This window comes from Lycium barbarum, chromosome 8 (genome assembly GCF_019175385.1).
Source record: "Lycium barbarum isolate Lr01 chromosome 8, ASM1917538v2, whole genome shotgun sequence".
In the NCBI taxonomy this organism is placed as follows: domain Eukaryota; kingdom Viridiplantae; phylum Streptophyta; class Magnoliopsida; order Solanales; family Solanaceae; genus Lycium; species Lycium barbarum.
In genome coordinates this window covers 133,377,899-133,391,782 of record NC_083344.1, presented here as the reverse complement: position 1 = coordinate 133,391,782, position 13,884 = coordinate 133,377,899, and the positions used below count along the sequence as shown (strand labels likewise).

Here is a 13,884-nt window from a genome sequence, read left to right as displayed (position 1 = left end):
AGGAAAGTCACTTGAGATTATATTGATTGTGCCTAATATCACACTTTAAGGCTTGAGAAAGCTTAAAGTGAAACTCATTGATTTGGTTGAGAAACTTTTAATCAGATTTTAGAAATCATTATCTATTAACATAACCTTGTTCTTAGTTGTAATATCGTAAAATACGTTGGATCGTTACTTGAGTGTAATCTCCTATTATCCATGCTTGTGGCCATTGATCATTTTTACTTGCTTTCTGGGTTAGTTTACATTTCCGCATTAGTTATAATTCTCTCAGAAACCAAAACATTATCTATCGTTTGGCTTAGTTTAGTTGGTGAATGTTCCTTACTTTCTTAATCGCCTAGTATATTGTCCCCTGTGGGATCGACCCCGACTCATAATTGGGTAAATTATATTGCATACAACCGTGTACATTTTCTCTTTGAGGAGTGGATTTGGATGTTATCAGTTTCACACGCCTATTTTATTTTGTTTTTCACTTTTTTTAATACTCCCTCCCTTTCTTTCTTTCCCCATTCTTTCTTCTTCCACCATCTCCTTCAAACCCTACCAAACGATTAAATCAACATAGCCTCATCTTATTATTTTTTCTAACAACACTAAAAAGAACAATTACAAACTAATCTCTTAAAAGTTCAACTAAATAGCAAGTCCATCTATCATCTTTTTTCTCAGCTGGCATGGTTGGGGGAGATAACCCGTCTGAAGATCCTTCATACAAATCATAAATTTGCACACACTAATGATATCTATAACATCTGAGATGTCAATTCATCTTGATTTTTTCTTTCAATCCATAATTTGATTTTAGTGATAACTGGGTAGCACAAATTGGATTAAATTTTGATGATGAATGAAATTTAAGAGCAAACTATCCACTTAGTTATTCTTTATATTATATTATTATAATATATAAGATCTTAAGAAATGATGAGTAAGGTGCTCGAAATTGTTACGTCCCGTATTTTTATACATTGGGACAACCCGGATTAACTATGATAATTTAAGGCCAAGATTATTTCGGGATTTGAAGTCAGGACTTTTGACCATTTGATTTTATTTTGAGACATAAGTTATATATGAAATTGCTGGTATTGAACACTTAAGGAAAATTGGGACCACAATTCATAAAATTGGAATTAAAAATGTTGTACAAAACTCCCTTGTGGTCGTGTAAATGAGAAGGGTCCCACACATTGTGTGGCCAATTTTAATTGGTCCAACACATTGTGTGGGCCACAGACTTGCTTAGATATTTGAGGGACTTAATAAGATGACCAAGTAGTCTTCTTTACTCATTCTACACACTTCAACACTTAGAAAAATATCAACTTGAGAGCCCCATTCTTTCCCCACTGTTTTCGGCTGAACCAAGGGAAAAATCAATCCCACTTCTAGCTTCTCAAAAATTAATTCCTTGGTATAAACCCACTATATTGAAGTCCCTCAGTAGCGTGGAAGAGTTGTTTGGGTCATCCAACCATTAGTAGTGCCCATTTGCAAACCCTAACTATTGAAAGAAGTGAAGAACAAAGGTAAGATTTCATCTTGTTTATGTATTGTGAATCTTGTATGCCTATTGTAGTATGCTAAAATGGATAGAAATCATGAAATATGGAATGTTGAAGTGGGGTTGTGTGTTTGGTATGTGGGCCGTGTGGGGTGTATGTGTGTGTTGTGTGATTGAGTTGATAAATTGGTTCTTTGTAGCTTGTTAATTGTTGTAGAGTGGAGAAGAGAATACAAATCGTCAATATATGTATACATGGATGTAATGTAGCCGTGTGTAGCCCCAAATGTTTGGCAAAGAATGAATTTATATCGCTTAGCGTCGTAATGGTTATTGCGATGACTTGTAGGTTGGAAATGAGAGTTAAATGTCCCGAATTGATATAGTAGGCGTCGCGGACTGATTTGGAAAACTTGGTGCACTTAATGCAATCCTTATATATAAGAATCATTAACATATGTATATGTGTAGTGGGGACGAATGTGAGTCTTATAATGTGTCGAAGATCGCTTTACTATCGTTTGGTATTTTAGTTATCGTCGATACGAATTCTAGTTTAGAAATGAGCTTTAAATGACTTAAGTTTGATGTTGAGAATTTGTGGGCTGTTTTGAGGCTAGTTGTGCGTTTGACGTAAGTTGTACATTTTATGAAAATCATATCGTTCTATTGTGGATTGTGATACAAAACATGACTTGAAAATGAGGAAAGTGAAAAAAAAGGGGTTGCTCGGCTAAGGGGACTGTTTTCGGCCAACATAGAGAAAAATTCTTGGCTTGTTGGAAGAATTATGTGAATTGTTTAGAATGTTCTTGAATGTCGTTAGTATGGATTTGGGTTGATAATCGAATGTATGAACGATATTGTGACTTGAATGTAAGCCATAGAATTGAATAATTGGAAAGTTGTCGAATGGCGTAAAAGAGAGCTACTATTATTATTTTGCCTTTCGAATTGGTTATCAATGCTACTAGGTTGGTTATTGTGGTTGTTGTTGTTGATTTTGAGCGAGATAAATTCTCGGGATGGCCTATTTACAGGGGAGGTGCTGCCGAATTTTTTGTAGAATTTAATGATTAGTTTGGAATGAATGGCTTAAGTGCCCTTAGCTAATGTTTGGTATTCGTTGGCGTAATTGTAGACCTTGGGGAGCCCGAGGCGTAGATTTGGATTAGCTTTAGATTGGCTATCTTGAAAGTGCGTTCGAGGTATGTAAGGCAACTTCCTTTCTTTTTGACATGTCTTAGTTTTCATAGGCTAAATTAGAGCCTTAAGGAAAATTCCAAATCCGAAATCCGAGCATGTTATGATCCGTATATGTTCTTTGGCACTCTTATGTATGATTTGATGAAATATGAACCTTTATGTATTCGAAAAATCACTTTTCGAACTTTTCGCAAAAAGGTTTCACTTTAAAGAACTTCGAAATTTCCGAATGCCATAACTTTCACATAAATGCTCGGATTGCTCCAATATATTTTTATAAAAGTTTGCATTACGCATAACGAGTATGTTTTCCATAAGCGGGCTCGACTTGGGTAAATTCTCATCCGTGGGTCCCGCGACTTCCCTTTATGAAATTCGGGAGATTTTGAAAGAATTTGTTAAGACTATTATTTCGATTTTCAAATATGATCGTTGTGCTTATGTTTGAATTTATGATATTGATTTTATGCATATGACTACTCACGACTCTATTCGTGCATTTTGTTATTCCCTTCGCCGAGTCCCGGGTCGGTTCTGTTATCGTGCGCATTTTGATATACTCCGGAGTTATGCTGTGTTTATGGTTCACCGAGCTACTCGCAAAAGAGGGTCGGGTTCCACCTATATTTGGTGTTATGCTGTGTATGGCGTTATGTTGTGATGTGATATGATATGTGACAGGGATACGGAGATTTGAGACTTTCTGGTGTTATGCTGTGTTATGGCGCCATCCATGGGTGGGCGACCATATTCTTCTGTACCCGATGCATGACTTACATGTTTTTGAAAGTAAACAAATTTTGATATGTTGGATTTGCACTTATGTTTGATACTTCCATTTCGTTTATATCAGAGATTTGCTTTCTGTACATTCTGCTTTGCATACTCAGTTAATATTTCGTAATGACCCCCTTTCTTCGGGGGCTGCGTTTCATGCCCGCAGGTACCGACGTACAGTTTGGTGATCCTCCAGTTTAGGACATCCTCTTCTGCCGTTTGGAGTGCTCTTTTCATTTCAGAGCATACACTTTTGGTATATATATATTTTGTTCGCTATGCATGTATATATTTGTTCCGGGGTACGGCGGGGCCCTGTCCCGCCATATGATTCGTTTGGTCTGTATAGAGGTCTGTAGACGTATTTGTGGGTGTGTGTGCCTGCTTCAGTGCAGTTGTGTTTATATGATCTCTTTCGTTATGGCAGCCTTGTTGGCGTGCGTTTTGTATATGTTTTGGGTCGTTGCGCCATTTGATAGCCTTGTCGGCTTTTGACATATTTGATAGCCTTGCCGGCTTTTTGATATATGTATATGTATATGTTTGCGCTGAAATGTGTCTAATAAAGTTCGATATAGTTTGAGACGGCATATAGCAGTTATAGCCATATATGCTGTTTGTATGAGATTCGATGTGGGTAGGTATGTCAGGGTGCCCAAGTAGGGCACTAGTCACGGCCTACGGGGTTGGGTCGTGACAGAAATTGTCCGGCAAGTTGAAGAAATTGAGAGGGTTCCTTTTTTCTTTTTGTATATGTTGTGTGTTTTTTGGGGGGATATTTTGAAGGTGCTGGAATGAGAAAGAATATTGCCGGTGCAAAGAATGAAAAAAAGGAGAAGAGAAAGTTGTTGGAGGGACGACCAACTATGTGTTTGCCATGATTGAGGTACGAAGGTGAAACAAAGGGGAAGGGGTTAAAGAGAGGAAATATTAACTAAATTAAATTAATTAATATAGTGTTCAATTAAGAATTGACATTTGTACACATCAGTCAATTTTGACTATTTTATTTGCCTCACACACGCCTATAAGAGAGTGAGCACACTTGTTGTGCCACATCATCACTTGAGGATATATATATTCCAGTTTAAAATAGTCTAGAGGGGTCACAGGACCCCCGCAAAGTATAAGTGTGTCACTGGTACTTCGAGACAAGTTTGAGGGGTTTTTTTTTATGCCTTTTAAGCATTTATGTGTTTGGATAAAAGTGCTCAAGCTGGAAAAAAATTGTTGATGTATTTGGTGTACAAGTGTTGTTAAGCATTTTTTTTTTAGTAGTGAAGGTAATATTGAAATTAGAAGAAAATATATGGAATAAAAGAGTTATATGGTCAAACCAAAATGGCTTTTAAGCCAAAAAGAAAAAAGTTGGGATTCCCCAACTTCTTATTTTTGGCTTATTTTAACTTATTTTAAGCACTTTTCTATTTTGCCAAACACCCAAAAAAGTTAAAAATGACTTATAAGCTAGTTTGACAAGCTTATAAGCCAATCCAAACAGGCTCTAAGTCAGCATACAATTGAGACTAAATTTTTCTTTACTTCAACACAAAATACCCAAAGTGAATTTTTTATCTGTACACCAAAAATATCTGACTTTGGTGGATGGTGGCAACCACAACTTCAGCACAATGTGATTCCTTAAAGTCCATATAAAAATTGGGTGAAAATCATTCCCTTCAACTTTGCTTTAAAAATCAAATTCCCTCTTCAACTTTGAACAATAGACATTCTCCCCCCTTTATTCAATGCAATGACTATTTCACCCTTGATTTTTTTAATCCTCTATTTATGTAATACATTTTTATATTATATATAATATTTATATTTTTAATCTAGATATTTATAGATTCTTATTTAAGTTCATTAACATTATAAGTAGAATAATACTTTTATGAATTTGTGATAAAATCTAATGCTATTTTTTAATTGTTATTTCAATATTATATGCAGTAAGTATGTATATATGTATGTACATGCATGTGTGTATATTTAAGTTTCACTTCTCTCTTATTATCTATTGTTTATATAAATAAACAAGTGGTTGTCATTAATGGAATATTTCTTAAATTATAATAAAATTCATTTACAGTATAAATAAACCATTCTTAAAAATTTGCCTCTATTTTTAATTGTTTTTGCATTACATGCATAGAAATATATTTATAAAGTTATTATGAACTGTTAATTTTCACTTGTATAAATAAATATTAAAGTTTTGATTATTTCTAATAAAATTAATTTTTTGTTTATTCTGTTAATTTATTTTATTAAAGAACATCATTAACTTATATAATCAATTAGTATTTCTCACTTTTTTCTTAGCCTAGCAGATAAAATTTATTTTTTATTAAAAAATTTGTTACATGAATTAAAAAATGAAAAATGTCATGATTTAAAAGAAGTAAAAAAAAAAAAAGACAAAAGTTGATAATGTAAGGGTAAAATAAGCATTTAACAAAGTCAATTAAAATAAAGGGAAAAGAATATTTATTGTTCAAAATTGAGGGAGAGTTTAATTTTTAAAACATAATTTTGGGGGTGATTGTAAATGATTTTCACCCTATAAAAATTTATATGTTTAGACCCACCTCCGCAAGGGAGTGGGGACAATTCACCTACTCAGCCAACAAACTTTTTGTTGAAATTTCTTTGACTGCTTCAAATTATTTAGAATATAATATTGAAAGGGTAATTTGGGCAATCCAATTTTGATTTGCTGCCCTTTAATCTGTAAGTTGCCAACCGTAATGATGAGAAAGTGGCCCATGACGAATGCCCACAACGGAACCACCTTTTAAATATAAAATTCAATACTTATATTGCGCTTATATAATTATGGGTTTATAATTATATATATTATTTATATTTCATCTAAAAAACTATTAAATTAAGTAAAACCCAATGAAATTATATTACATCAGCCTCGCGAATACTACTACCAAATACCAACCTTTGCATATTGCCTTTCCAATTTCTTCACCAACTATAGCCACCAACTTCTTAACCCCACCCAACTTGCAGCTTTTTTGGATAATATTCATATTCATACTCATCCGCCCAAAAACAATGGAGTTTAGAGGAATACGAAGGTTAAAATTCAGATTATTTTAGTTTTTGATATGAATTGGCACTTGTTTAATGTTTTTAGAATAAATTTATATATTCAAAAATTATATAAGCACTACACATTTTAAAAAATTGTTGCAATGAAAATATTTTAAAAGAGTTGAAAATTCGTATTAAAGAATGTTAAACTTTCTAATGAATAATTTGAGTAACGTAAAATAGGACGGATGGAGTATCTAAGATAAAACAAATTAAAAATTATTATTCTAAAACTCACACAAGAGATCACTTTGTCGCGATTTCTACTTTGTTTAACTTAATTTTGTTATTGGGAATAGCCCGCTAGTAGTAATTGGACAAATGTCGGTTCATTAATGATAATGAAATGGAATGAAACCAAAGTAGATCCAGCTGACAAAGTGGAAAAAGTAGATCCCTTTTCTAAAATCAGAAATCTGGAAAAAGGAATTATACCCAATTCTAAAACAAACTTTTAATCTAGTATTATCAATTAAGACTAACAAAATAGATTTTCTATATTAAATATTACTAGTATAAAATAGTCTAAACCAAAATAGACCTCGTATTGAAAAAGGAGGAGGTTTATAGCATTATGTGTCAACTATTTACATTAGATATAATCGTGTATATATAATTAACTAAAAATGAGAAGAAAAAAGAAAGAAAGAAGGAAAACTGAAGCATCACAATAATCATAAATTAGTAGTGAGATCTAGAGCATTGTTTGAATGGACTTATGCCTATAAGCTGCAAATTACTTATAAGCTAAAAAAAAAATAAGTTGGGGTAGTCTAACTTATTTTTTTGACTTATAGGCTGTTTTCAGCTTATAAGCTGCTTTAGATAAGCTAAGTCAAATGAGCCCAATTATTTTTTTGAGCTTATTTTAAGCACAAAATGACTTTAAGCTGGTTAGCCAAACACTCAAAAAAGTTGAAAATAGCTTATAAGCAACTTATAAGCCAATCCAAACGGGCTCCTACTAATGTTTTGTAACCCGAAAGCTACAGAGAGAGAGAGAGAGAGAGAGGGAGAGCAGCATTAAATGAAGTAATCCAATAACTTCCTCAGTTTTCAGTTCCTATTCTGATTTCTAGCCACACATCGACAACCAACTCCAGTTACAGAAACATTAATTTTAGTTTTGCCCCCTCAAAAGGTGAAAATGTTCTTTTTTGCTAAAAAGGTCAAAATTCAAGTAGATAACAAATTGAGCTATTAAGATTCCTCAAACTTACTAGTAGTGTCTATACCAAACCAAGAAATGCAAGATATGTGTCTTTTATATAGATATTTACCACTAGAATCATGATTAATTGACGTATAATTTCACTTTAATTTTTAATGTTAACTTGATTGATTTAGTGTGTGTATATATACACACACTTGGTACAGATAAGTATTTATAGATCGGTAGAAAAAGTATTCTTATTTCATGTGTTATTCTAGCATCCTCCATTATAAACAATCCTGAGGGTTTGCTGCTATAATTCCCATGTCTAAATTGTTAATGAAATTATTATTATTTTGGTTAAACCAACAAAAGAAAATAGTGAAGTTATTATTAAAATTAAATTTGGCATTAAGAAATGAAAAGTTAGATTATATGCATTTTTTTTTTGCCTATAAATCCAATTATTATTTAAATGTCAAATGTTGTTATAAGTAAAGTTAGATTATATGCATTTTTTTTCCTATAAAGCCAATTATTATTTAAATATCAAATGAATTATACGTGAAAAAGTTTCAAAATCAACGATGCTATTATATAGATCTCTAGTTTGACTGTATTGACAAATTAGTCGTATATAAGAAAATTAAATTAAAAAAAGAAAACATAAAAGTTTCTCTACTTTCATGATTTTCTACAATTCTTGGGGGTTGGTAAAAAGTCACCATTTTTCAGTAGCCAAAAACATTACTCCTACTTCATTTCCAAAAATTCAAGGCATAGTTGTTACGTCAGAAAATAGTGGTAGTATTACTATTAATTTTTTTAAATTTCCAGATCTACCACTTTGAGACTCTATATAACACCATTCGTTTGGGCTGTATAAACTCGCGTCAGCCCTTTTGCCTCTGCATTTCTGTGTCAAATAAGCAAATTGTTCTGTCTTCTTCTCTTCCTATAGGTACGCTCTGTCGTTGGTGTCTTCCCTCTGTCTTGTACTATTTCTACTCCTCTTTGCCCACCTTCTAAATTCTTTCAAACTTCACTTCTTTCTTTTTGTTTTTCCATATTGGTTTCATCCAGATCTATTGGTAAGTAGGCAATTGTAGATCAAGGTCTATGTGTAATAAGCCAGCATTCTTTTTATGCTCGATGCAAATTAGATCTGCTTCTTTCAAGTTATAGATCTGATTGAAGAGTTTTCATTGAGGATGAACTTTTCATCGTCGGTCTATGATTCCACTCACTGTTTAGCATTTACCAAAGTTATCTCAATGCACCTGTGCATATTTAATTAAAACAACAGACCACTTGCATCTTTATTTATGCGTCTATTTATAATTTGAATTCTTGTCTGACTGATTGAATTTGGTGAATCAGAAAAATGGCATCTCACATTGTTGGATATCCTCGTATGGGCCCAAAGAGAGAGCTGAAATTTGCTCTGGAATCTTTCTGGGATGGAAAGAGCAGCGCCGAGGACTTGAAGAAGGTGTCTGCTGATCTCAGGTCATCCATTTGGAAACAGATGGCTGATGCTGGCATTAAGTACATCCCCAGCAACACATTCTCTTACTATGATCAGGTGCTTGACACAACTGCAATGCTTGGCGCCGTCCCATCTAGATACAACTGGACCGGTGGTGAGATCGGATTCGATACTTACTTCTCCATGGCCAGAGGAAATGCCTCTGTCCCTGCTATGGAGATGACCAAGTGGTTCGATACCAACTAGTGAGTGACACCAAAATCCCTTCAACGCTTACTTTTTAATTTGGCAACACCTACTTTTTAATTTGAATGCATACTCATAGACTGTTATCACTATTTGATCCAGCCACTTCATTGTCCCTGAGTTGGGACCTCATGTTAACTTCTCTTATGCTTCTCACAAGGCAGTGGAGGAGTACAAAGAGGCTAAGGCGGTATGTGACTTTTTGTTAATCTTTAGTTTTTGTTTCACAGAGACATTTTTTTATCTTGGCCATTTGAAAAGGAGCATTATTATTGAGCTGTAGCATAGTGGGCTTCACTTTTAGTGGTAACCATCTAAAAAAGATGCAAAAACCTTGTGGTTTGTGATCCAGATTGGGTGGGGTGGTCGGTGGAGAGAGGGAGGATATATATGTACATATTATTTTCTGTTCCGAAAAGGGCCAAATATACCCTTTTACTATCGGAAAAGGGCCAAATATACCCCTCGTTATACTTTGGGTCTAAATATAATCCCGCCGTTATACTTTCGGTTCAAATATACCCCTCCTCCGTTAAGTTTTCCAAGGTGGACATCCAATCCTACGTGACACCTCATTTGATGAGGTGGATGCCACGTCAGCTTGCCCTACGTGACAAAATGGTTAGGGGTGCTGAGGTGGCATGCCACGTGACGTCCAACTCATCAAATGTCAATGCCATATAGGATTGGATGTCCACCTTGGACAAACTTAATGGATGAGGGGTGTATTTGAACCGAAAGTATAACGGCAGGGGTATATTTGAACCCAAAATATAACGAAGGGTATAGTTGACCCTTTTCCGATAGTACAAGGGTATATTTGGCCTTTTTCCGTTTTCTGTTTTCTCCTTTCACTTTTTTTAGATGCATGCTTTGGTTCGTTCATTGTCCCCTATGTGTTTCTCAAACTACATGTTCTCTTGTTAAATCCACTGTCATATTTAGATTAGATTGATGGCTGATTGATCTTGACTTTTCTCTTCGTGCAGCTTGGAGTAAATACTGTCCCAGTACTTGTTGGTCCAGTCTCATACTTGTTGCTATCTAAACCTGCCAAGGGTGTTGAGAAATCTTTCCCCCTTCTATCACTTCTCGACAAAATCCTTCCAATCTACAAGTAAGAAATATACTCTTTCCTTTGTCTCAGTCATCTATTTTTGTAGACATTCCCATTTTAACACAAAAAGATCATTGCAGGGAAGTTATTTCTGAGTTGAAGGCTGCTGGTGCTTCATGGATTCAGTTTGATGAGCCTACCCTTGTGTTGGATCTTGAGGCTCACCAATTGGAAGCATTCACCAAGGCTTATGCTGAGCTGGAATCAACTCTATCTGGCCTTGATGTTCTCGTTGAGTCTTACTTTGCTGATGTTCCTGCTGGTGCATTCAAAACCCTCACTGCTTTGAAGGGAGTAACTGCCTTTGGTTTTGACTTGGTTCGTGGAACTCAGACCCTTGATTTGATCAAGGGTGGCTTCCCCTCAGGCAAGTACTTGTTTGCAGGAGTGGTTGATGGGAGGAACATCTGGGCTAATAATCTTGCTGCATCTCTTGACCTCTTGCAATCACTTGAGGGCATTGTAGGAAAAGGTAATGTATTTCCTACCTCATCACTTGATAGTTGGTAGTGATTTCGTTGGTGATTTATCGCAGAAGCTGATTTATTTTTTAATTCAATTATGCAGACAAGCTTGTTGTCTCTACATCCTGCTCCCTACTCCATACCGCTGTTGATCTGATCAACGAGACAAAACTAGACGATGAAATCAAATCATGGCTGGCATTTGCTGCCCAAAAGGTTGTTGAAATTAATGCTTTGGCCAAGGCATTGTCTGGTGCCAAGGATGAGGTATAGTTCGTTCTTAACTAAATGGTCTTCCAAAAATGACCTCGGAAAATGTTTGACAAAGGCTTTCTGTATATCATGGGTAAATTTGTTCGGTGTACTTTCAGGCATTTTTCTCTGCTAATGCTGCTGCTCAAGCTTCCAGAAAGTCCTCCCCAAGAGTGACAAATGAAGCTGTTCAAAAGGCTGTAAGTGTTAAAACCAAAGGACCACTTTCTAATTAATGATAATGACTTGTATCATATTTTACTTACTCCCTTTTGCTCTTCTGATATCTCAGTCTGCTGCTCTTCAAGGATCTGACCACCGCCGTGCTACAAATGTTAGTTCTAGACTTGATGCCCAACAAAGGAAACTTAACCTCCCAATTCTCCCAACAACCACCATTGGGTCCTTCCCTCAGACAGTGGAGCTCAGAAGAGTTCGTCGGGAGTACAAGGCCAAGAAGTGAGTCTTGTACTAGCTCTTCTCGTTGTTAATGTTGTCGGACCTGTCTTCTTATAATATAATGTATTTCCAGGATCTCTGAGGAGGAGTACGTTAAAGCCATCAAGGAGGAAATCAAGAAGGTTGTTGACCTTCAGGAAGAGCTCGACATTGATGTCTTGGTTCACGGAGAGCCTGAGGTAAGACAAAGCACATGCTTACTAGGCATTGCTGTTTTTTTCTTAATTCATGCATACTTGGCGTCTTCGATGTTACTGTGGTGTATCTTTAGTAACTTTGGATGTTCAATGCATGCAGAGGAACGATATGGTTGAGTACTTTGGGGAGCAACTTTCTGGTTTCGCCTTCACTGCTAATGGATGGGTTCAATCTTACGGATCTCGATGTGTGAAGCCACCAATCATCTACGGTGATGTCAGCCGCCCAAACCCAATGACTGTTTTCTGGTCCAGCACAGCCCAGAGCATGACCAAGCGCCCAATGAAGGGAATGCTTACAGGACCGGTTACCATTCTCAACTGGTCTTTTGTCAGAAATGATCAGCCAAGGTAATTATTAAACCCATCCATTATTTTGATCTTTATAACCCCCCCCCCCCCCAAAAAAAAAAAAACATTGTTTTACGAGTCGATGTTGATGTGTGTCATCATGGTCTCCAGATTTGAAACCTGCTACCAGATTGCTTTGGCCATTAAGGATGAGGTGGAGGATTTGGAGAAGGCAGGCATCAATGTCATCCAAATTGATGAAGCTGCATTGAGAGAGGGGTTGCCTCTTAGGAAGGCTGAGCATGCTTTCTACTTGAACTGGGCCGTTCACTCCTTCAGAATCACCAATGTTGGTGTCCAGGACACTACACAGATCCACACTCACATGTGCTACTCCAACTTCAATGACATTATCCACTCCATCATTGACATGGATGCTGATGTGATCACAATTGAGAACTCACGTTCGGATGAGAAGCTTCTCTCAGTTTTCAGGGAGGGAGTGAAGTACGGTGCTGGAATTGGCCCTGGTGTCTATGACATCCACTCTCCCAGAATACCATCAACCGAAGAGATTGCTGACAGAGTTAACAAGATGCTTGCTGTTCTTGACACCAACATCTTGTGGGTTAACCCTGATTGTGGTCTCAAGACCCGTAAGTACCCCGAGGTGAAGCCAGCACTTCAGAACATGGTTTCTGCAGCCAAGGCCATCCGCACCCAGCTTGCCAGCGCCAAGTGAGCCACTTGAAGAAAGAAACCTCGCATTTTGGTATCCATTATTCATGGTGTTTTTTAACTTGAAAAGGAAATTCTCTATTGATTTTTAATAATTGTGCTTGCGATGATATTATTCTATAGGATAGTAGTACTGCCCCCCGGGGTATTTTATTCTTCTTTTATCTGTTTCTTGCTTTTGAAGCACTCTTTTTAGAAGAAATCATATCGGCTCTATTTTGTTGATGTTATTTTCAAGTCTGTCCCAATGGCAGCAGGGGAGGATTCATGAATGAAAAGCAAAGAATTGCCATCCTCTGTTCATATTTCAAGTTGTTCTTTTTAAAAATAGATGAAATAATTGCAATACGGTTAAAGATGATTCAAACAACCAAACGACAAATGGCAAAAGGGCTATTTGGGATTCAAGCATGGGTTGCTTCAATTATTCTTACTATGAAATTATAGGGGAATAGAATCAACTGAAGGATTTAAACTAATGAAAACTTCCGCAGAAAACCTACTCCATTAGCAGTGTCTATTATTAGAGAGAAAATACGAAGAAGAATTTTTACCTCAAAGGAGATCAAACGCTGTCCTAGTCTTTTCAATCTAAATATTAAGACTTCCTAAATAGTTTCAATAAGAAAAAAATTAATAACCAAAATTTTCGTTTTCTTGTAAGTACTAAATAATAAGAAAAAAATTAAAATAATAATTAGTCCAAAGAGAAATCTATTTTAAAGGTTAAAAACTCGATCAACATTTTGCATTGGGACTTGCTTTATGATACTAGTATAGATAAATAATTAGATAATGCCTATTAGCCAATTGATCAACCCAAAAACATTTTCAAATATTATTTCCGGCCCGGATCTCGTCATATAGCATCTTC

The 13,884-nt window shown here is 35.7% G+C and overlaps 1 protein-coding gene across 2 annotated transcripts; it reads left to right on the top strand.

The window, feature by feature from the left end:
* Positions 1 to 8,562: 8,562 nt before the first annotated feature.
* LOC132607617 (5-methyltetrahydropteroyltriglutamate--homocysteine methyltransferase) lies at positions 8,563 to 13,302 on the top strand. 2 transcript variants are annotated; one of them, XM_060321703.1, is made up of 11 exons: positions 8,563 to 8,718; positions 9,138 to 9,491; positions 9,595 to 9,682; positions 10,482 to 10,609; positions 10,690 to 11,081; positions 11,177 to 11,340; positions 11,445 to 11,525; positions 11,618 to 11,784; positions 11,858 to 11,963; positions 12,082 to 12,332; positions 12,444 to 13,302. In XM_060321703.1, the coding sequence occupies exons 2-11, from the start codon at positions 9,142 to 9,144 to the stop codon at positions 13,012 to 13,014; spliced, it is 2,298 nt and encodes a 765-aa protein (XP_060177686.1). In that variant the 5' UTR covers positions 8,563 to 8,718; positions 9,138 to 9,141; the 3' UTR covers positions 13,015 to 13,302. The 2 variants fall into 2 exon arrangements, with proteins under 2 accessions (XP_060177686.1, XP_060177687.1); XM_060321704.1 differs by having other exon boundaries at positions 8,710 to 8,848.
* Positions 13,303 to 13,884: the final 582 nt, after the last annotated feature.

Bases quoted from the DNA above. Each gene is read 5' to 3' on its own strand.
- LOC132607617 (XM_060321703.1), top strand. From the start codon at position 9,142: ATGGCATCTCACATTGTTGGATATCCTCGTATGGGCCCAAAGAGAGAG. The intron at 11,341-11,444 runs GTATAGTTCGTT...GTGTACTTTCAG, and splicing joins TGTCTGGTGCCAAGGATGAG to GCATTTTTCTCTGCTAATGC. The intron at 12,333-12,443 runs GTAATTATTAAA...CATGGTCTCCAG, and splicing joins GTCAGAAATGATCAGCCAAG to ATTTGAAACCTGCTACCAGA.